The 23,745-nt window shown below is 36.0% G+C and overlaps 1 protein-coding gene across 4 annotated transcripts in view; it reads left to right on the top strand.

Moving 5' to 3' along the window:
- clstn3 (calsyntenin 3) overlaps positions 1-23,745 on the top strand; it is a 65,425-nt gene that overhangs the window by 12,841 nt on the left and 28,839 nt on the right. For 3 of the 4 annotated variants that reach the window (XM_087285772.1, NM_001423876.2, XM_087285774.1), the window contains 5 exon segments: positions 10,518-10,728; positions 10,819-11,027; positions 17,220-17,369; positions 19,080-19,265; positions 22,253-22,540. In XM_087285772.1, the coding sequence (XP_087141898.1) occupies positions 10,518-10,728; positions 10,819-11,027; positions 17,220-17,369; positions 19,080-19,265; positions 22,253-22,540 (1,044 nt within the window). 4 annotated transcript variants of the gene reach the window in all.

The raw sequence follows: 23,745 nt of genomic DNA, 5'->3' as shown, positions 1-23,745 counted from the left end.
TTTAATTTCTATCATTTTAGAGGGGGTCGGGTCGGGCCAGGCTTGGCTTGCGCATTAAATGAACAGTCATGTTATGCATTTCGATTAGCGCGAGAATGTAATCAAGTCCAAAAATAAAGGTCCTTCTAGCAGCCAAGATATTTCATCGGTCACTCATACACTGCGTATTACGGTAGATCGCTTAACAGCAATGTATGTTTAGCAAGTTGACAGGGAAGATGACGAGGTCTCTCGCTACATTGAAACTGCTGTCATGAAAAATTAAATGTTCTTGGCTGGTAGAAGATGAACAAACAACCCTACCCACAACTTGCAAAATTAGCCAGATCAGAACTATGCATCTCGGCCTGTAGCAGCAGCTGCAGTAAAAGGGTGTTCGCTGGATCCTGAGCGCAGGACTGCACTACAGCCATTTACAGTGGATTCATGTTCCACCACAAAAACATGTAGCCTAATCTCGGTGGGTAAAAGGTTTTTAAATTATAAATAAATATTAATTAAACCATTAAATCATAATGTAGACAGAGTAAACTAAGGCTAATGTTGGCATTATTCTTCTAATTTCCAGCTTCATCGTCGCCTCAAAGCCAGATTGTGAAGAGAATTGGTGAAATAAATCTCGCACAGCTTTTATCTTAATTTTGGTATTGCCAAATACCCTTCATAATTTAGAATTTATTTTAATTTAATTTGTTAAGAAAGACTTATTTTTTTTGGTGTGTTGGCCAATTTAAAGGCTAAGTGTGTGTACCTAGGCTTATTTAGAGTGCTGAGATGTTTTGATGTTACAGAGGACTTATTTTATTTCCTTGTTCCAACTTCCAAGTGGCCTATAGTCTATGTTTGTTACAAATAAATTATGTTAAAACATATAAATGACTCATTCTTGAAAAAAAAGGCAAAAGAGCTGTGTGCCTATAATTGTTATGGCCCGATTACAGCTCTACTAATCGGGCTATTTATAGTGAGTTTGGAATGATCTGATTGGCTTACTAATGATTACAAATGAGAGACCAGCTGTGATCAATCATATCATGATCCTCTCGAATTCAGTTTGTGAAATTTCACTTAATGTGAATAATGAGAGATGGAAATGCATTTGGTGAATAAACTCTAATGAACATTACATCTAGATGACTAATGCTGTCTCCATTATGCTTGCTTGTTTACTGTTGGTTACTAGGTTACCAATACTACAGTCAGCCAGTCTAATAACTTAATGTAATGCATATAACCATTAATGCATATAACTCACATTTGAGATTTTTTTATAAACTTTTGGAGGTTAGGATGTGAATCTGGCAGCTTGCACCTAGTCTAGTTTACAGATGGTGTTAAAACAACTACAAACATGATATGAAATGTTTTGAGATTGTCCACCTTTGAACTCTAATAGAGGTACACTAGCAGTCAATAGTTTGGGGTCAGTTTTTTTTTATGTTTTTTGATTATTCTGCTCATCAAGGCGGCATTTATTAAATGTAAAAAATGTTAAATTGTTAAATATTACATTTTAATAGATATTTCTTATTGCATGTAGTTTCAAATTTAATTATTGCTCCAGTCATTACTGCTTTTATTACTATTACCATTAATAATAATAATAATAATAATAATAATAATAATATTAGAGTGATTTCTGAAGGATCGTGTGACTGCAGACTGGAGCAATGAAGCTAATAATTAATCATTAAAATCACTGGAATAAATGATTAAATTAAATTATAAACTGCTTTTGAACAGTTATTTTATAGTGCAATAACATTTCACAATTTTACAATTTGTAGCCTACTGAGCTTTTGACTAAATAAATGCAACTTTGGTGAGCAGGAAAAGCGTTTTTAAAACATTTAAAATCACACTGACCCCAAACTTTTGATCGGTTGTGTGGCTGAAAATGCATTTGATTGGGTTGCTTTTATAGTGTAAACGCTCACAGAATTGAATGCCAAACAATTGGACATGTTGTTGAAGCTCACTAGCCATTATGTTTTGTTAAGTTGAAGAATAATAAAAAAGCAAAAGTTTCTTTAAAAGTTCTTTAACCACTCCTCATTTTAACACAGTCTCAATGTAGTTGTATGGCTATTGGAGCAGAAATGGAAGCTTTCCTATGTCAATTTAAACTTATATTGCAATATTAGAGTGAAAGAAAAAAAAAATCCATACATTCTCCCACCTCTAGATTTAGTCAAAGATTGGTAAAACTACTCTTCATTGGATTATCCTTCAACAGAGACAGTCATATTTAGTCCCAGGGCCATTAAAATCGAAATTGAAATTTAGCCGCACCATGTTGGTGTTTCATAACATCTAGTTTTTAGGAGGTGGGTCATTAGCCCGACGCCCAAGGAAACCTTTGAGAAAACCCACACGAACACGAGGAGTACATGCAAACTCCACACTGAAATGCCAACTGACCCAGTCGTGGTTTAAACTAGCAACCTTCTTGCTGTGAGAGGACAGTGCTACCCACTGCGCCACTATGCACCAACCACTATTTGAAACAGTTTAAATTGTAAAAACACTATAAAAATAAAGAGGACTTGACTTGACTTGACTTGACTTGACTTGACTTGACTTGACTTGACCTGACCTGACCTGACCTGACCTGACTTGACTTGACTTGGCTTGGCTTGGCTTGGCTTGATTTGCTTGGCTTGATTCGCTTGACTTGCTTGGCTTGGCTTGGCTTGGCTTGGCTTGGCTTGGCTTGGCTTGACTTGCTTGACTCGCTCGACTCGACTCGGTCTGGCCTGACCTGACCTGACCTGACCTGACCTGACCTGCTTGACTTGACTTGACTTGACTTGACTTGACTTGACATGGCTTGGCTTGGCTTGACCTGGCTTGACTTGACTTGACTTGACTTGATTTGACAAGGCTTGGCTTGGCTTGACCTGGCTTGACCTGGCTTGACTTGACTTGACTTGACTTGACTTGATTTGACATGGCTTGGCTTGGCTTGACCTGACTTGACTTGACTTGACTTGACTTGACATGGCTTGGCTTGACCTGACCTGACATGGCTTGGCTTGATTTGACTTGACTTGACTTGACTTGACCAAAGAGACAGATTCATTCAATCACCAGGTATAGACAGAAAAGTATCCGCCTTCCTCTTATCTTGAGGACATTTTTCATCTTCATGCAGAATTCCAGATTTTTATAGAAATCACTGGATTTCACACTGAATATTCACAGAACAAAAATAAATATGACTGCACTCTTAGTCTATATATACAATCTCTTACACCTCAAGTGTGAAAAAGAAGCAATCATTATGCATGTGATATTACTGCAGTAGTTTCACCTTTATCTGTTATAGTGTTGTTCCGGTAAATAATTCAATGGAGCTGCGTCACGTCAGTGAAATTTCACAGGCATAAATGGTTTGTTGTCAATAGTGTAGCGATGTATGAAGCACAGTTCATGCAAAGTTCACTTTCACACCAAGCAACGTCCTGTTGGTCAGCTCAGTCAATCTGTGTGGCACTCTTGAAACCATTGCAAAATCTGCTTAGGTAAAAGTTCTGCAAGTAAAACTAACAATAACTTAAAATAACTAAAAATTTGACGTTTATTGTGAATATTTTGAACATTTTAATTGTAATATTTTTTTTTTAAATGTGTCTCTTGGTCAGCGAATATAACCTCTTATGCCTGTAGTGTGAAAACCGAACACTAATTGTGTGTTGAATATTACTAGTGCATTACTAATTGACATGGTTGGTGAAGTGCTTGGTGCCAGGGTTATTTTGAAGTGGAGAGGGCAACTTTGGAGCTTCTAGCAGCTAGCTTAGTACTGCGATGAGTAATTATATGTTATGTTTACACAAATTACACAAATTACACAGGGATTAAAGCTGACAGACGTTCCCCCTCTGCAGGCTGAGCTAACATTCGCAGTGCCGTGTCATGTGTGACAGCACTTCCTCAACATGGACAAGTGTTTACTTCCAGAAGAGCACTCAGCGGCCCTTTTCACTTCATTTCACACATTAATATTGCTTTTTCCATTTGGTTCGAAAATGGCTCTTTAAATTAGGAGGCTGTACAAAGGTTGTCACGCAAAATTGTGCTCACATATAAAACAATCAATCCTGGAAAAGCTGGGATGTTTTGTAAAAGGTGGCATTAAAATATGTCATTTATTAATTCTTCTAAAAAAATTTTCCATTTGCATTTTTTCATCTTCTACAGACAGATTCTCCCCTAATGAGCGATTCATGCACACCAACATGCTCTCAAGTCTAAAAAACTTTAAAGACTAGTTTAGTGAAATATCCTGTTGTCCAGATTTCTATGCAAACCGGTATCTCAGTAATACAAGTAAACTACATTTACAAATAGGATGCTTGGCACTGAGTATATTTACATGGACACCAAGAATCAATCATTTTAATCCGATTACAAAGGCTCATTTTGGTTGATTTTGCCAACAGACAACTGCCATGCATTAACGGAATATTAAGGGTTAACTGGTCAGTATAATATTAAATTATCATTTGATTAAAAAAAATAATTGACGTATCTATTTTGCGTCTGAAACATTAAATGTTGCATTTTAAAATACAAATTTGTTTTAACATGCGAACATATTAACAACAAAACAACAACAGAAAATATTCATGCACATGCAGTGTTTCCAGCAGCATAGAAATAAAGAATAAACTAAATCAAAATAATAAAATAAATAGGCCTGCTCTAAATATTTTCCCCTTAAATTACAAATTTAGATTACAAAATGAAAACACTGACTGAATTCTTTTTAAAAACCAGCCTTTTTTTCCCCATCATGTGTTTTTTTTCTGCTAAATAAAAGTAGCAGGCTACCTTAAATCATTAGCTTCACGAAAAATAGGCCTATGCATTTAATTAATGCTCCGCTCTGAATCTTATATCACAAGCCTTTGTCAACATTTGTAATATAGGTCATTAAAGATTAAAGATTATGTCTTAAGCTTCTGATTTTATCTTATGCTTGTTTGCTTTTATTTCCTCTTTCACTCGTAGTTCATGTCCACACGCTAAGTGTGATGAAAGACAATGCCAAGGCTCATGTTGACTTTTTGTAGAGAATAGGCTACTATAGCACATAACAATTTTGTTGTTTACATATGATGTTGCATTCGTTTGCAAACATGTTTTATAAGCTATAAAATATAAGCCTCCGTTTGGTGTGGAGTTATCATTATGCAAACAAATCAAGAAAACCTTTGAATTTGTTTGATTTGTAGATTATGTAGGCTATTTTAAAATTAGATATTTTGTAAGAACTATTAATAACTGTAATTTTCCAAATCGAAAAAAGGTTGGTTTGTTGGTTGTGCACTAAATCATCAATAGCCTATTTGTTGGTTTTATGACGCAGATCTAGGACAGAGGCTATCAGCATCAGTGCTGGTTTGGCATCAACTCGTCTGTGTCAAACTGTGACTAGCAATATCGTTCTTTTTTGGAAAAACATGTCTGTGGGCATGTGTGGTTGTAAACATCAATTTTTTATTAATTTAATCCGATTATGGTCATTCATTCATTCATTCATTCTCTTGTGGGATTAGTCCCTATATCAATCCAAGTGTCGCCACAGCAGAATGAGCCGCCAACTTATCCAGCAAGTTTTTACGCAGCGGATGCCCTTCCAGCCGCAACCCATCTCTGGGAAACATCCACACACACATTCACACACACACAATTTAGCCTACCCAATTCACCTGTACCGCATGTCTTTGGACTGTGGGGGCAACCGGAGCACCCAGAGGAAACCCACGCGAAGGCAGGGAGAACATGCAAACTCCACACAGAAACGCCAACTGAGCCGAGGTTCGAACCAGCGACCCAGCGACCTTCTTGCTGTGAGGCGACAGCACTACCTACTGCGCCACTGCCTCGCCTGGGGCCGATTATGGTCATAATCGAACCAAACAGAAATTGGATTAAGAAGTGGATTATGCCGATTTTAGTCGCATTATTAAAGTGCAGTATAGAGACATGTAAACACCTTCATCAAAATATTACCGTCGCATTTCATGACAGGATTTTTGCCACAGGGCTGTTCGACACTATTCTCTGCACCTATCAAGTCAGAGAAGGACTGCAGACATCCGCATTGCAAAATGCTGAAGTTTTATTCCTCATACAGCATGCGGTATCAAATTCCATTATAACAACACTCTTCTAGCAGTTCATACTCACCACCAATATCTCGTTTGTCAAGGTGGGTATGCATGAAATGTTCCTGGATGAAGGTGAAAGTGCCAAACTGCAGTCAAAGTCAACAAATTCAAAATTATACTCCCGAAATTACATAACTCTCAGAAGGAAATCTGGATAGCGCAGTGACGCAATGATGTTAATGGAATTATGTGCTATAACATCTAAAACGGGATCATGAAAGGAACATTCAAAAAGCAACTCACGTAAACACCTTAATCATATTGTCTTATTCAGATTAAAGCAAATAATTTGATTACTGATGTCCATTTAGACATAGTCACTGTTTGCTAGCTTGGTTGGAGCTGGTGAAGCTGCTCTTCATTGGATTATCATTCAACAGTGACATTTCTATTAAACTGAACGTAATCATTTTTAATTTAGCTAGATCCTCAACAGCATTCTAGCACAACTCTGCTTCCTAACTGATATACTGGAATGTTCCACCATCTGAAATGTTTTGGCTTTTTATTCTCTTTTCTTCATCTTTGTTAAGCTGGTTTGACACAAGCTATTCTACATTGGAAAAGCACTATAGAAATAAAGATGACGACAAGATTTTATTAATAAACCATGTTATATTTAGTTGTCATATAAAATGAGTTGTAAAAAACTAAACGGCTAATTTATTTTCCTTTCAAGATGCAGCATTTTGACTGTTGCAGCTTCTTGACTTTCATTTGCTGCTGCCTGAAATGAGAAAACATATTTATACTTCTTTTGTTTAGGAAATCAAAATCGTCTGAGATATTTCCTGTTCTGTTGTTGCAGAATGCACAGTCTGAATGTACTTAAATCTCCGGTGTCCCTAGAGAGCTCAAACACACTGCAGGTTTAGAAAACACGTACAAAAAAATATTAACAAATTGGGAAAGCATCTTCATCAGTTTAACAACAAATGCAAAATCTCTCAACACATGCAAATACAGAAACATGCCTCAAATAGCTCACACCACAATGAAAATGTGTCGGGGGACCCAACAAAACATGTTCAGAGTCACCAGTGTGTCAGAGATCTGAGACATGAGTTTTTTTCAGAACACATGGTTTCCATATGTATATTTTTATCACTAATAATAATCTTATAAATTGCACAATTAGCATTAAATGAACCCCCGCACATTTTTGTTGTTATCTGCGCTATTTGCAGTGCGTTTCTGTTGTGACAATTTGCATGCACTTGTGTTGTCAAATCGATGAAGATCGGAGATTTAAATCAGAGTAAGGGCCAAAAATCTGGAGCTATATCAGTCTCAAAAATAATATATTTATGACATAAAATTCATACATCCACAACACAAATCACATTTACAAAATCCAATTTGTAAATTCAAAACACAATTCATAAATACAACACACAACTTGTGAATTCATAAGTAAAAATCATAAATATTATCGCCAAATCAATTGGATTTGTGTATTTTTGAATTGTATTTTGAATTTACTAATCAGATTTGTATAGTTACAAATTGTGTTCTAAATTTACGAATCGTATTTGTGCATTTACGAATTGTGTTTTGAATTTACAAATTGGATTTTGTATTTATGAATCGTGTTTTGAAATTACGAATCGGATTTGTGTATTCATAAATTGTGTTTTGAATTTACGAATTGGATTTTATATTTACGAATCGTGTTTTGAAATTACGAATCGGATTTGTGTATTCATAAATTGTGCTTTGAATTTACGAATTGGATTTTGTATTTACGAATCGTGTTTTGAAATTACGAATCGGATTTGTGTATTCATTACTTGTGCTTTGAATTTACGATTTGGATTTTCGTATTAATGAATCGTGTTTTGAATTTACAAATTGGATTTATTGATTTAGGAATTGTGTTTTGAACTTACGAATTGGATTTGTAAATGTAAATTGTGTTGTGGATGTTTGAATTATAATTTGTTAGTGTATTATTTTTTAGACTGATCTGGCTCCATAGAAATCTAGCTGTCATTTCTGCTGAAGCTGTTATGACCTTACTCATTTGAGGAAGACCACATGCATTATTGGCTTATGAAGCATGATTGACTTAAGATCCTGCATGTAAATGCACTCATTATTTAATCATTTGACAATTGAGGTTTCCCAGTGATAGGTTGCAGCTGGAAGGGCATCCGCTGCTTAAAAAAACATATGCTGGATAAGTTGGCAGTTCTTTCCCCTGTGGCGACCCCAGATTATTAAAAGGACTAAGCCGAAAAGAAAATGAATGAATGAGAATTAAGCATACTTCCTTTTACGTACAATCATAGCCTATATTTAATTTATCATTGTTTGACATTGCAGCCCACCTGTCACCATCCTGCACTTTGTCTCCATTCCCCCCAAGGTCCCTGTGTTTCCCCTCTGCCTTTGTTCTTCCTCGTTTGTATTGTTTACTTACTTTTAATCACCTGTGACTTGTTCCAGTCTGTGTATTTAAGTTGTCACTTTATCTGCGTTCCTCACTCGGATTTTAAGTCATCCCTGGTGAACTTACTTTGCGGTCTCTTGATCTCCTGAGCTACGTCTAGTAAGACTGTTTTATTTTCCTTGTTGCTGGCTGCCTTACAGTCCATTTTGTTTTCTCCCCTCGAAGAGTTTGCTTTATGTGTTTATTATACTGTTAGAATGTTTTGTATACCTCATTCTGAGAAGAACTTAAGTTGTCTGTATTGCTACCTCATTTTTTAAGAATTTAAGTTGACCTTTTTTTCTCCTTTTTTTTAATGAATCCTTGTTTTCTGGATTCCCTCTTGGAGTGTTTTTGTTTGGGTCCAACACAACTGCCTCTGTGGCTCAGTGGAGACCCAGGTTCAAGACCCGATCGTGACACCACCAGTGTCAATTGTATTTAACACGTTCTCAGCTGCAGGTTCTAGTTTGTAAACAAACACCTCCACACTCACAAACAAAACTCTATGAAACATGATGATTTGATTCTAAAGTGGACTTAATCTGGCCTTTGCTAACTGTAACCAAATGAAACGCAAATTAAACATAAAAAATGTACCTACATCTTTTAAACAAATTGTAAGAACAGTTGCATCCTTTAAATGCAATTTAGATACAAGTCCAGCTTTGTATTCCCCAAGGTCAAAATGCTTTTTCTGAGATATTCCCTTCATATATAAAACTAGTTAATTTTCGATGTTAAAAGTAAAGCTGTGATTCTGTGAAAGGGCACCTAAGTTATATCCAACCACATAAAAGGCTGCAGGATCACTACATTGTTCAAATGCAGAGAAAAGCACATTTGTTGCCATCTGTTTATAGAAAAGGGTGCATGTGTAACCCCGCCGGTCCTACACCACCCAACCCGCCCCGAGCTGGGATCGAACTGGCAACCTTCCGCATGGGAGTCGGTTGCTCTAACAAGGAGGCTAAAAACCATGGCCTCTAGCGTCCGTCGCTAGAGCACCTTTAGAGGTCAGGGAGTGAGGTTTACCTGCACAGCACACACTAGCTGGCCACTGTTACACTCACCCCCCCAAACCTCACTCCCATCCGGGTCACGGCACCAATGTAACCCCGCCGGTCCTACACCGCCCAACCCGCTCTGAGCTGGGATCGAAACGGCGACCTTCCGCAAGGGAGTCGGTTGCTCTAACAAGGAGGCTAAAGACCATGGCCTCTAGCGTCTGTCGCTAGAGCACCTTTAGAGGTCAGAGGAGTGAGGTTTACCTGCACAGCACACACTAGCTGGCCTCTGTTACACAAGGAGGGCTGAGTCCATAGCTTGCTTGGAGGTGGGCTCGTGTAAAGAATTAGCTGGTTATGTATATTCAAACGGGCCAATTATATCTCATAAACACACTTAGACATTTGATAAAACAAGCTACATGTTTTCTTTTGTTAACATGTCTGAACTGGCAGACATGGCAAAAACCAAAAATAAGTTCAAATTTAATCTAATGTCATAGCAATTTTGGCTCAATCATGACATCCTTTAGATCAGGGGTCACCAAACTCGGTCCTGAAGGGCTTGTGTCTTGCAGATTTTAGCTCCAACCCTAATCAAACACCCCTGAACAAGCTAATCAAGCTCTTGCTAGGTATACTTGAAACACCCAGGCAGGTGTGTTGAGGCAAGTTGGAGCTAAACCCTGCAGGGACACCGGTCCTCCAGGACCAAGATTGGTGACCCCTGCTTTAGATGATCGGTTGCTCATATTTCAATAGGAGATACATCTGGACTGCAGTCAAGCACATTCACGTTGTGCCTGCTAACCATGCTAACACGTGCACAACAAGACTTGATATCAACAAAGGCAAATGTAGTCATTCAAATGTAGACAGACGATCTTTTTTCACTTTCAGGGGAGATCTGTGGGTTTAGGGTTCACAATGGACCAGGTGGTTCTGGTTCTGCGCAGTTTGAGGCAGTGGTGCTGGATCGCTCCACTGGGGAAGGTCTGGTTCGATCCAAAGAGCCTCTGGACTGTGAAAGCCAGAAGGAGCACAGCTTTACCATCCAGGCGTATGACTGCGGTGAAGGTCCTGACGGCACCAACAGCAAGAAATCCCACAAGTAAGTCTCTGCATATTTGGCCATGCAGCACCAATTACGACTTCACATTTTGACTTCTGAATTCCAATCTTAATCTTTTTTTTCCTCTAGGGCCACCGTGCATGTTCGTGTCAATGACGTGAATGAGTTTTCTCCTGTGTTTGTGGAGCGCCGGTATGAAGCGTCAGTGCCAGAGGGTCGTCTGTTTGATCGTATCGTGCGAGTGGAAGCTGTAGATGCCGACTGCTCTCCTCAATACAGCCAGATCTGCTTCTATGACATCATCACACCCAACGTCCCGTTCACCATTGACAATGACGGTGAGAATTACAACTAATAGCATTCATAATATACACAGTGCTTATTTCATATGATGTTTTTCTGATGGAAATAAGTCAATTCCAATGACTGGGCACAAAAAAATACAGATTTTAGAATGTAATGTTTAATATAAATGTATGCACATTTGTGGGATATAATTGGTGTGAAGTAATAATATCATGCAATTCATAAATATTACATTTTGAATATTATATTATTTTATAAGATATAAATTCACTTTTTTAGACTCAGACTTTTTTTTAGACTTGATCTATGCTTTAATGAAGTCTGTAAAAGTTTGATGCGTTTAAACTAATGTCAATTTAATCTCCAGGCTGAAGATTAATTTTTAAGATGAATGAAAGGTTTCGCCAGAAGCTTCCATACAGGATTTGATTAAAGCTGTGAGGTTGAGGCATTCACTCTAGCTGCACAATAAAGAAGAACTGAATTGAAAAATTAAATTATTAAAATGCGTGAAGAACATTATTTCACTGAAGTCTGAAGGTGAAGGCTGTTTGCTCCACTCTGTGGAAGTTACCAACATATTTTAGTAAAACTGATTAAAATGAATGAAAAGTGTGTCTTTTACCTTTGTGCCATCCCAGACCTGTGTGACTTTCTGTCTTTTGTTGAACATAATAAGAAAATAATTAGAGAAATATTTGTCTTTCAGACTGTGGAAATAAGCGTTCTGATTTGTTTTTTTTCTAAATCATTTTCGCTTGTGTTCTGCAGAGTGACTAAATTATTACAAAAATAATTTAGAACCATATTATAAGGTTGTTTTTAACTTTATTTTAATTAAGATAATTATATGTTTCTATAAAAAAAGTGAAAACTGTTTAATGTTATTAAACACAATATATTTAAAAAAAAAACATAAAAAATGGTAATTTTCTGACAGCAGGGGCGCCAGAAAATTACCGTAAAATTACCATTACCATAAAAAAATGTAGATAATCTGTATTAAAAAAAAAAAACAGTAAACAATTATACAGGTTATCACTGTAATTATACGGATTAATTAATCTGATTATAAGGACAATTATTGTAATTATGCAGGTTATTATTGTAATTATAAAGATTAATTCATGTAATTGAGCATGAAATCTCTAAATATTCCATTAAATGTTCCACCTTTAACATCCCTTTTAAACAGAAAAAAAAAATATTTAAGAATGATTGAAAAAAAGCTTAGGTACAAATAATTGCTGTTTTCATAAAACACTGTAAATGTAACTATAAACTATAATGTAGTTTAATAAATATTTTAAGGATATGTAGGTTAAACTCACTATTTTCTTGAGAAAATACAAAACTGGCAAAGCAGTGGCGCAGTAGGTAGTGCTGTCGCCTCACAGCAAGAAGGCATCCGCTGTGTAAAAACGTGCTGGGTAAGTTGGCGGTTCATTCCGCTGTGGCAACCCTGGATTAATAAAGGGACTAAGCCGACAAGAAAATGAATGAATAAATGAAAATACAAAACTGTCATCTATCTAATTTTTTATTTATGTTTTACAAATAACACATTTGCTCATCGTTTAACAACAAAAGCAAGGTTAGTGTCATGTGAGGACGCCTGCACAACAAATTTGAGGATCAAATAGCAGTTTATTAAAAGATTCATTTTGCAATTATAGGTTAAAACAGGAACAAACAGGTGCATACAAATAATCCCAAGCGTAAAGGCGGCAAACAAAATAACAAAGTAAAGGGGTCAAACGTGGCAAGGCAAGGAAAAATGCATTGTAACGCTCACTAAACAGTTTAAGACTCAGAAATGATGTGGCTGAGTTTATAGTTCTTATAATCAGTCCATACCGATCTTCTGACTGTGTGTGTAACCATTTAGAATTAGGAACCGGGGTGTGCGAGGTGCATGCTGGGAGTTGTAGTTCTGTTAAAAAAAATACAATTACTTGTAAAATAACGTTTATTTTTTTACAGTGCAGGTTCGCTGGGAAACACTTTATTTTAATGGTCCATTTGAGTATTAGTAGACTGTCTGTTTAATATATGTTGATACTGCTGCTAAACTTTGAAACTTTGCAAGTACATGTCAACTTACACTAACTCTAACCCCAACGCTAACCCCAACCTAACAGTCTACTTATAATCTTATGAGAATTAGATGACATGTGAATGCAATGTAAATTAAATATTATCAAACGGACTATCAAAACAAAGTGACCATTTATTGCAAATATTATTTTATGTTGTATGAGTAAAAATTTAGCAATAGCAAAAAACACACTGTAATAGAAAATTATAGATCTTTCTTTAATTCCAAAATCATTGAAATTAGTGCAGCATGGTGGAAAAATTTACCATTAACATTTTTTACTTTATTTTGCGATATATAATGGCATATAGATACAATTTCACCATATGACTTTATATCTCTACTTTCTCGACTCTCTACTTAAATTTATAATGTTATATCGATTTGGATGATTCTACAGTGCATCTCCATAAAATCGAATAAACAACTTATAACATTATCGCGGTCCCCTGACACTTTTCCATTGTTATGTGCAGTGCATTTCAGTATTTGCATGTGTTGGGAGTATTTTCATGCACATGTTCAGTCAGAGATTGATGAATTAATGTTTACTATTTGCATCTCCATAAAATCTAATAAATTATCTATTAACTTTTTGGGGTCCACCAATTATTTACTATTTGCAGTGCATTTCTGTATTTGCATGTGTTTTTAGTTTTTTTATGCAAAACAATCGTTAAGTACAACCAAGAAAAATATCAAATTTAATTTGAATTAAAGTGTATTCAAGTACAGTAACTGAATGATAATATTTATTTGAAAAAATGAATCATAGTTAAGTTCACAAATGATACAATGTCCTATACTTGAATGTTTAAAATAATTCTACAATCACAGGCATCGAAAACACAAACTACAACATTGCATATATCTTGCGATATGCCTATTGCGAATGATCACATTGCGATATCGATGTTGAAAAGATGTATTGTGCAGCCCTATAAAGGCCATGTTCCATAAATAGATTTTGTAAAATTTATACTGTAAATATCTGATTGGTAATATGCATTGCTAAAAACTTAATCTTGATAACTTTTAAGGCAATTTTCTTATCATTTACATTTTATTTTGAAACTTCAGATTCCAGATTTTAAAATAGTTACATCTCAGCCAAATATTCCCAGCAGCCACCTAACATCACACAAAAGTAAAATTAATGTTGATCTCCAACATCAGGCTAACTTTGAATTTTATTTGTATATAAACATCTGGTTGACGTCAGAACCCATGTCATTTTGAAGTCAGACATCAACGTCACAATAAATTTTAGTTAGTTCCCGACACAACATAAAAACAACCAAAGATCAACAGTTAATGATGTTAGCTTTTGGCATTGTATGGATATCAGATTAAGACATTAAAGTGACATTGACATTTTACTTTGACATTGTATAGGTGTCATTTCATGACGTTAAAATAATGTTTGATTTTAGTTAGTTAAAGACACAGCCTAAAACCAAACAATTATCAATGTCAGATGACATCAATTGTAGATGATAGCAGACATCGGTATTAGAGAGCAAATTGACATTAAGTTTTAGTAACCTGATGTCACAATCAAATAAGACTAAAGATCATGACAGATATGACATTGTGTGCCTTAACAAACCATAGGTTAATGGAAAACTTATTTACTCTGATAATTTGAACAGTGTTGCCAGGAAAATTTTTGAGGAAACCAAATCACTTCAATTACCAGACAAAAAATCTCATCATTTGTTAGGTTACATTGTTTTAAAGAACAGACAACAAGAAACTTGTATTGGTTTGGACCAAGCCTAAGAGAAGACAATGACAGAAATGTCATTTCAGTTGTGAACGATTCATTTAATATTTGTATATATTATTATAAGGACAGTAGCATTACTTTGAGAATTGCATATTTTAAATGGGGCTTTCACGCTAGCCCTTTTGGTCAGCACCCAGGTTTGTTTGACCACGGTACGTTAACCTAGTGTGAACGTGTCTTCTGTCTGAAAGAGAAGGTCTGGGGTACAGTTCGTGCAAACTCTGGTTCACTTTTGGTATGAATGCAATCGTACCAAATAACGGAACTGAACTGCCAACTGTACAACAAACTATCATTTTCATAGCATTCATTTGTCTGTGTGTGTGTGTGTGTGTGTGTATCACGAATTGTACCTTGGTGACAAGCGGGACTGAGCCAGGGAAAACAGCTTCCAAACACAGCTTCTACAGACACTGTGCGATGTTCTAGAACAGTGGTTCTCAACTGGTTTGGCCATAGGACCCACATTTTTACATGGTCATTAAGCCACGACCCAAATTTTTAGGAACTATAATATAATTTTAGGAATTATAATTAATTAATATTTATTTTTTAACATTTACAAGGGACAGATAAATCATAAGAAAATCACCAAGACTTACAAATAAACAATATTTTGTTATTGTCATTTAATAAAATGTCTCAAATTATAGAAATATTACAAAGTAAAAACAACAAATGTTTGGTTTGTTAAAGTGCTCTTGGGAGAGCACATCACTACACCCTGAGGTTTTAAGTCTTTTTTTTATCAATATATGTAAATCCATACTTTACATATTCGGGGTCGTACTTGCGCTTCAACATATTTGTTGCTATAATTAAATGAAACTTCACATGTCAATCGGTACAGTTGTCGCTCACGCATTTCAAAATAAAAGTCTTGTATAAGCAAAATAAGTTAAAAATTAAACATTTGTTGTTCTTTTGACCACACAATCTGTGACCCACTGAAAATGTTCCCGCGACCCACCAGTTGAGAAACACTGTTCTAAACGTTTATAATATTTTTGCTGCAGAAAGACACGAGTCGATTTCTGTTTGTCCAAAATCAAAAGATTCAGTAAAAGTAGAATGACCGCAATGTGAGGACGTCTTTCCATTTTGGTGCTTTGCTTTCGTGACCGTCACTTAGCTACAGCCGTACACACAACAGCAGCTCGATGACGCAAGTGTACAAAAAAAGACAACATGAACACAAACCAACCTAGAAGGTGGCAAAGGGGGGACAGTTGAACTTGGGTACGGTCTAGGTCAGGTGTGACCAACCCTGTTCCTGGAGATCGACCTCCCTGCAGATTTCAGTTGCAACCCATATCAAATACACCTGCCTGTAATTATCAAGTGCTGTTCAGGTCCTAATTAATTGGTTCAGGTGTGTTTGATCAGAATTGGGGCTGAACTTTGCAGGAAGGTCGATCTCCAGGAACAGGGTTGAGCACCACTGGTCTAGGTAGTTGAACCAAGTGTGAGAGCATCCTAAGACACTGTTGATATTTTACGCTTTAAAATTGTACAACACTCTCTTCTTCTTGGTAATATTATTAAAAACCATTACAGTCCTCCTTTTGAATAATAATCTTTATTTTTTATTACTATTTTTATTCATTTATTTAGTGTTAGGGTTTTAAACAATTCTCAATATCAAGAGTGAGGTGTTGTGTTAATATCAAGCTCTGAACAGCTCAGGTGGGCCTGATGGATAGTCACCCGTCCTAATCATTCACTCCAGATCAGGACGCTCATTGACAGGCGGAGGGAAAGGTGATCAATAGCCGACATTTTGTAACATGACAAATGCTGACAAAGAAGGAGCTGCCCGGTGGAAAGAAACTGAAACAAGAGAGAAAGATGTAATGAGGAGCGAGGTCCTTCTTTTAGCCATGACTCTGCAGATTTTTCTGCTGTAGTGTGTGCGTGTGTGTGTGTGTTTGTGTGTGTGTGGTTTGCTGTAGTGATTTGGGTCAGGCTGAACCAGACACTGCTGGGTGAATATCCTTTTATTTATTGTGCCACTTCAATATGGTTCTTTTACTCTCTCTCTCTCTCTTTCTCTCTCTCTCTCTCTCTTTCCTCCAGTCCAGTCCTGCCTTTCACACGTCCTTGTCGACTATTTTATTGCTTTGTTTGTTTTTGCTCTCATTTCTCATTTCGAGCTGCTTTTGCTTTCTTCATTTCTTCATCATATGCTCGGTGTCCCTGATAGTGTTCAATCTGTCCTATTATATCTCTGATCCAAGTCTGTTCTTCACCAAAGGCTTTTGACTTTTATGAGTTTTAATGTGGTCTGTGCTTATTTTTTATATCAAATAAACCTCTGTGTATCTCTTACACATTCAGGGAACATAAAGAACACGGAACCACTGGACTCCAAACGGCAGCGTGTGCACAGTTTCTGGGTCACAGCATTTGACTGTGGGAAGAATCGAGCTCAGGCTGATGCTCAGGTCATAGTCACTGTCAAACCTTCCTGCAAACCAGGCTGGATCGGTAAATACTTTTACTGTATCAATACGTTACTGTAATAATTACTTTTACTGTAATATTCATAAAATACAAGGTTATCATTAAAATAAGAATATTAATTATTATGCTAATTAAAATCATGTATTTAAAATAATTTTCATAAAACTGTTATTATTACATTTGTATTAAGATGCAAACAATTAGTTTAAGAATACTTTAAGTACTTTATTACTTTAATTAATCAAAGAATACTGAAAAAACATTTTAGTTTTAAAACTTAGTTTTGTTCTTTATCAGACTCTTATGTTTTCATTTATTTGATTACAAATACAGTAAAACAATAATATAATTATTTGAAATATTACCAAGAGCACAGTAAAATACTGTATTTGAATAACGTACATTATTGCTAATTATATAAATATAGCAACAATGTTACATTTTGGCAACCAGGTTTTTATACTTCATTGGTTGTGTGTGTAACATTTTATACTTTAAGATTTATATTTTTAATGATGTCCATTTTAATTTGAATAAAGGATTAAAAAGAAAAATAATAATAATTTTAATTAATTGATAACATGTTAGAAAATGTATAATAATATTTCAATATTATTTATGAGTATTCAAAAATAAATAAATATGTAAATAAATACAATTTTAAATATCTGTTTTCTTTTTTAGTTAATGCATTTTATTATATGTTACACCAGTCTTCAAGGTTACATGATCCCTCAGTAATCACTCCAGTATTAGCTGGTTTGTTGTAATTCTTATTTTGGAGATAATAAGAATTATTATGATTAAAACAGCTAAATTATTATAATATTTTTGTCAAAAATATTTATATTACATTTTTAAAGGATTATTTGTTGAATAAAAAGTTTATGTATCAACATTTATTTGAAGTAAAAACCTTTATTTATTTATTTATTTATTTGTTTGTTTGTTTGTTTTTTGTTTGTCATGGACAGCACAATTACACTGGACAACCAAATGCATTTGTTTAAGTGTTTTAGCAGACTTGCTATTTCACAACACCTGTAATGGAGGCTTAACAGAATGGAAATATATACACAACATTAAATTATTCTATACATAAAAATTACTGAAGGCAAAAGCAAAGGCAGCATGATCAAACAAACCAATAGTAAACTATTCGTGCAAACACTGCTGTTTTGTTTTTGACCACTTTTTAAGAACTTTACTAAATATATATATATATATATATATATATATATATATATATATATATATATATATATATATATATATATATATATATATATATATATAACTTTCTAATTTTAGGCTAACAGGTAAATCATTCCACAATTTGGCTCCCTTAACTGAGAAAACACATTGACCTAATGAGGTCTTACACTTTGGCACTAGACAGTCACCATTAACAGTTGCTGGTGTGACTCTGTAAGAGGTTTGATGCCTACTGATTAGATCTGAAAAAAACATTGGAACATGATTAATTAAACATTTAAAAACATGTAAGATAATTAAATTTGATAAAACAATCAAAACTAAAAAGGTTATGTTTACATAAAACATCACAATGATGCCATCGCATAGGGTTTAAGTCCGAAATTACATTTGTATAGTCACTTTTGATCAATTCAATACATTCTGAATAAAAGTGTTAATAAAAGAAATCGTACTGAACCTAAACATGTGAATGTTGTTGCATGTTATGTTATTATCATGCGTGTTTTTGAATCACAGGATGGACAAAGCGCATCGAGTACACTCCTGGCTCCGGTAGCATCCCTCTGTTTCCAAACCTGCACCTGGAGACCTGTGAGGAAACAGTCTGGAACATCCAGGCCACCGTTGAGCTTCAGACCAGTCACATCGGGAAGGGCTGTGACAGAGACAGCTACTCCGACCGCTCTGTGCGCAGACTCTGTGGTACGCATACTAGCAGCTCTTTTCATGTCTGATTGGCCAAAATTCTTATTTTTTTTCCATAAATTGTCTTTGATGATGGCAGATCTTCATTCATTAGGATTAGAGATGATTAGCGGACTGAAAATTGAGGACTTTGAGTTTATCTGCTGTGCTTTCGGCCGCCCAACTGTTCATCTCCATTAGAGCAGATGGGAAAATGTCCTAAATCATTCCGCTTGTCCCAGATTAACGGCAGGATCCAGATCTGCTCAAATTAGGCTTGGCTCAGTAAATCAGGCTGATCTTGCTTGACCTGTAATCAAATCATCAGTTTTGTTGGCTTTTAAAGATGTCCTGACATGTGGAATCAAAGTTGCCTTGATCTTTTGACAAACATGAGCTCTTTGTTCTATTAAAACATTCTGCAGGCTTCAATTCTTAAAACATCCTCCTTATTATAAACCAACATTTATTAACATTTATTTAATGAAACCCTCCACATTTTTTATTAATTTTAGATCATTTTTTATTACTCTCTATTTTTTACAGTAGTGTGGTGGAAGTTTCCTATGCAATGGTTTTGCAGTGGTCCTCTTTTGTGTTTTAAATCTGTAAATGGCCTGCCACCTTCTTATCTGTCAGACATGTTGATTGAGCATCAGCCTGGTTAGTCTCTTTGGTCATCTAACCAGAGATTGGTATGTATCCATAAGGGCTTGCTCACACTATGTAAAGTTGCCCTGAACCGGGCCGATGCACGCTTGTTCTCCCTCTTGTTTCCCCCGACGACCCGCACTCACATTGCGTTTGCGCCTGGGCACGCTTACAACATTGATGATGCGCTGTTCAGAAGCTCTCTTGCCCAGCACAGTGGACATTGCTATGGTTTTAGTCATTTGATATGCAGTGACATCACTCAAATATTTTGTTGAACAGATCAGCCATGTTTGACGCTCATAAACAATCATAAAGTCCTCGTGCTCCGTAAATTTTGTTTAGCTACTTCAACTGCTACAAAGAAAATGTTGGTACAGAGGAGGAAACCTCCTTATGATCTCTCCGTTAAGCACTGGTTACATTCACTATTGGATATACAGTATCGGGAACTGTCATCAGCACAGATCAACCATGCTAAACTGAACATTCTTACGGTATAGAAAATCTATATATGCGACATCAAAGAAATCTTGGACACTAAACCCTCATCTGATACTATGAATATCAAATCTATGTGTAATTTATATGATAGCTTGGTCTAAACCACAGTTATTCTGTGTTTCCCGATGTGCGTATAATGGGGATGGGGATGGGGGATATATATGAGGTAATATCTATTAAAAGCATTTTTCTGTCTGATTGTAAAAATGTTATATTTTCATTTTTGGAAAAAAAAAAAAAACTGAATTACAAAAAAAAAGTCCTCGTGCTGCAGGTATTAGGAGGTTTGCTAAAGGTGCAACTGTCGTGCAGTGAGGGGTTTGCGTCTTTAATAATCTACAACAGTTTGTGTTCATTGAACAGTAAGAACAATTAATAAACACATATCAAACAGTCCCTTAAAAGTCACGTCTCGTCCTCCGTTTCGGGCTCTGGCACGTTTTGCATTCACACACAAGCATACCGCGCCAAAAGCCCAAGTGAACCGCTCTCTGGCACACCTCTTCCAACCGGGCCAGGGCCGGCCAACTGAACCGTGCCTGAGCCCGATTCAGAGCACTCACACTTCTCAAACGATCCGGAAAACGGGCCTGGGCACGGTTCGGATAGCATAGTGTGAGTGTGCCCTAAGTCAAGGCTGAAATGCAGAGATGATTGTGCCTTCCCAGTAGCTGGTCCTAGGTTGTGAAATGCTCTGCCCCTCTGTATTAGATCTGTTTTATCTCTGTCTGTATTTAAATCTAGGTTGAAAACTTACCTCTTTGATTTGGCATTTTATCAATGAAAATTGTCAATTTTAGCTATAATGTTGTATTTTTCTTTGTTGTGATGTGTATTGTGCAGCACGTTGGTCAACCTCTGGTTGTACTTAATAGTTCTATATAAATAAATAAAATTGACTATGATGTGAGCCGGCGATGTGGTGGCGCAGTAGGTAGTGCTGTCGCCTCACAACAACAAGGTCACTGGTTCGAGCTTCGGCAGGATCAGTTGCCGTTTTTGTGGTGAGTTTGTATGTTCTCCTTGCATTTTCCCCCCGTTCCCCCACAGTTCAAAGACTGGGTTAGGGTTGAATTACAGGTGAATTGGGTAAGCTAAATTGTCCATAGTGCATGAGTGTGAATGAGTGTGTATGGGTGTTTCCCAGAGATGGGTTGCAGCTGGAAGGGCATCCGCTGCGTAAAACATGTGCTGGATAAGTTGGCGGTTCATTCCGCTGTGGTGACCCCGGATTAATAAAGACACTAAGCCAAAAAGAAAATGAAAGAAAGGAATGATTTCATCGACGAGTCATCAAATGAATGATGTGAGCCAATCTAAAGCGTCCATTTGCTGTCTAGCTTTAAAGAACCCGACCCCTAAAAACAGACCTTTTCACCAAGAAAATCAAGATGAGGATTGAAAATTCGGTTTTGCTGCTTTTGTATTTGTTTTATATTAAGAAAAACATTATAAGTGAACCTCATGGAACATTTTAAAATAATTGTAAAAATTCATAGCATGACCCCTTTATTTATTTATTTTTAAAAAATTTTTAATTTTATTTAGAAAAAGAAAAAGAACAGAAGAGGAAGAAAAAAAACAAATAAACAAAATTCAAAGCGGTTGTCTCAATACATCTAAAGCACATTTTTTTACAAACAGTTTTCAATGACATACTCAGTCCATTTTTGTCAATACTTTTTGCATTTTCTTGAATTAATTATTAAGTTAAAAGTCAGTCTATTTCCTACACAATTCCTATCCATTGAGCCCTTGTTGGAGAATCCAAACCCTGAGTTGAAACTGAGTTATGGCTTTTTTGCTACTTACCAAAAGTATTTATAACATGACCCTTTTAATGTTTGCAGGTGCAGTGAGAGGTGAAGTGGACCTCCTGCCACCACCATCTCCTGCGACCAACTGGACGGCTGCGCTGCCGACTCTGCCCTCCTCTGATTCTTCGCTGGTGTTTTCTTTTAACGGCTCCACTCATGTTGCTGTAGTGCCCGATTCAGTGGCTTCAGCAGTGTCCGGCGATCACTTCACCCTGCAGCTATGGATGAGACGAGGAGGAGCTAGCACTCAGCCACCAGCCAATCAGGCGAGAGGAACCCGCAAAGAGGAGGAGACTATTGTCTGCAGCACTGTAAAGAATGGTCAGTGAGCACTAGTGTCGCAACATATGAAAATTTCAGTATTTAGTGCCAATGCCAATAAAGAATGTTATTGACCTTATTTAAAACGCGGCACTTCTGTTAAAAAATTTCAGGTCTGTAGGTTTTTAAAATCGTATACAAACCTGTCAACCCTGTTTTTCCAGGATTATCCTGTATTTTACCATTCTATCTCATTATCATCCCATTTTCTCGTGTTTTCAACACAATCTCACTGCAATTCGTAACTTTTTGATTTAGTGGCTAATTTGTATGAATTCATACGATCTAATTTGTACAATTTAGTACGATTTGCTCATCACCCAATGACGGTTGGGGTTAGGGGTGGGGTTGAGTGCCACGCCTCCTTTTTAAAATTTTACAATTTACAATATTTATTATAGTTATTTATTTACGAATTAGCCAGTAAACTGACAAAACATAAAATACTTAAGTTTCCTCGTGAGATCTGGCTGGTATTTCTTACGTATTTTTGATCTTTCTATGAAATGTGAAAGTAGCAACAAAGAGCTGATCTCAAATGTGATATAATTGCAAGAGCTATTCAAGAGAATTATGCTTTTGCTCTATTTTGGCTTGAAAGCAGGTTGCAATTAACATTAAAATGGCCGCATTCACTTAATTTCCATTAAAGCAATGCATCGACTGTCGCCCTTCATATGCAACCACTGAATCAGTCAAGTCATACAACCGTGCTGACTGACAGATGCACTCCGTTCAGTTCAGGAGGACACTGATCAGCTTCTGTACATGCGATTTTAAAGAGGAGCGAAAGTGTGCTCTTTAAGATTTCCATGGGTTTTTAAACAGACAAATACACTTAATAATATGTAAACATGTTCGTCCTGGCATATTTTATTTTAAACAAATAAGTTTGTCTTAAATGAGCATAAAGAGCTTATAGTTTTGAAAGTAATCGAGGGCTTTGATTATAGATCTGTGGATTCTTAAAGGGACACCTCTGTTATCAAACAAAACAGTGGATCAAAATGAGAAATTCGCAACTCTCCACTAAATAACTTTAGTAAATTTAATCAATATTTAAATACAGTGAATAAAAAGCGAAGAAGATTTTATAATTGATTTAATTTCTGTATAGACCATTCATTTTATTAGGCTAAACCTTTTATTTTATTTTCAATATTTTCTAATGTTAGATAGTATTGTATTATGTCAATCTAATTTGG

The sequence above is a fragment of the Danio rerio genome, chromosome 16 (assembly GCF_052040795.2).
Source record: "Danio rerio strain M-AB ecotype USA chromosome 16, GRCz13ab, whole genome shotgun sequence".
In the NCBI taxonomy this organism is placed as follows: Eukaryota; Metazoa; Chordata; class Actinopteri; order Cypriniformes; family Danionidae; genus Danio; species Danio rerio.
The sequence above is the reverse complement of the archived record's forward strand: the minus strand, read 5'-3'. Positions and strand labels throughout refer to the sequence as shown.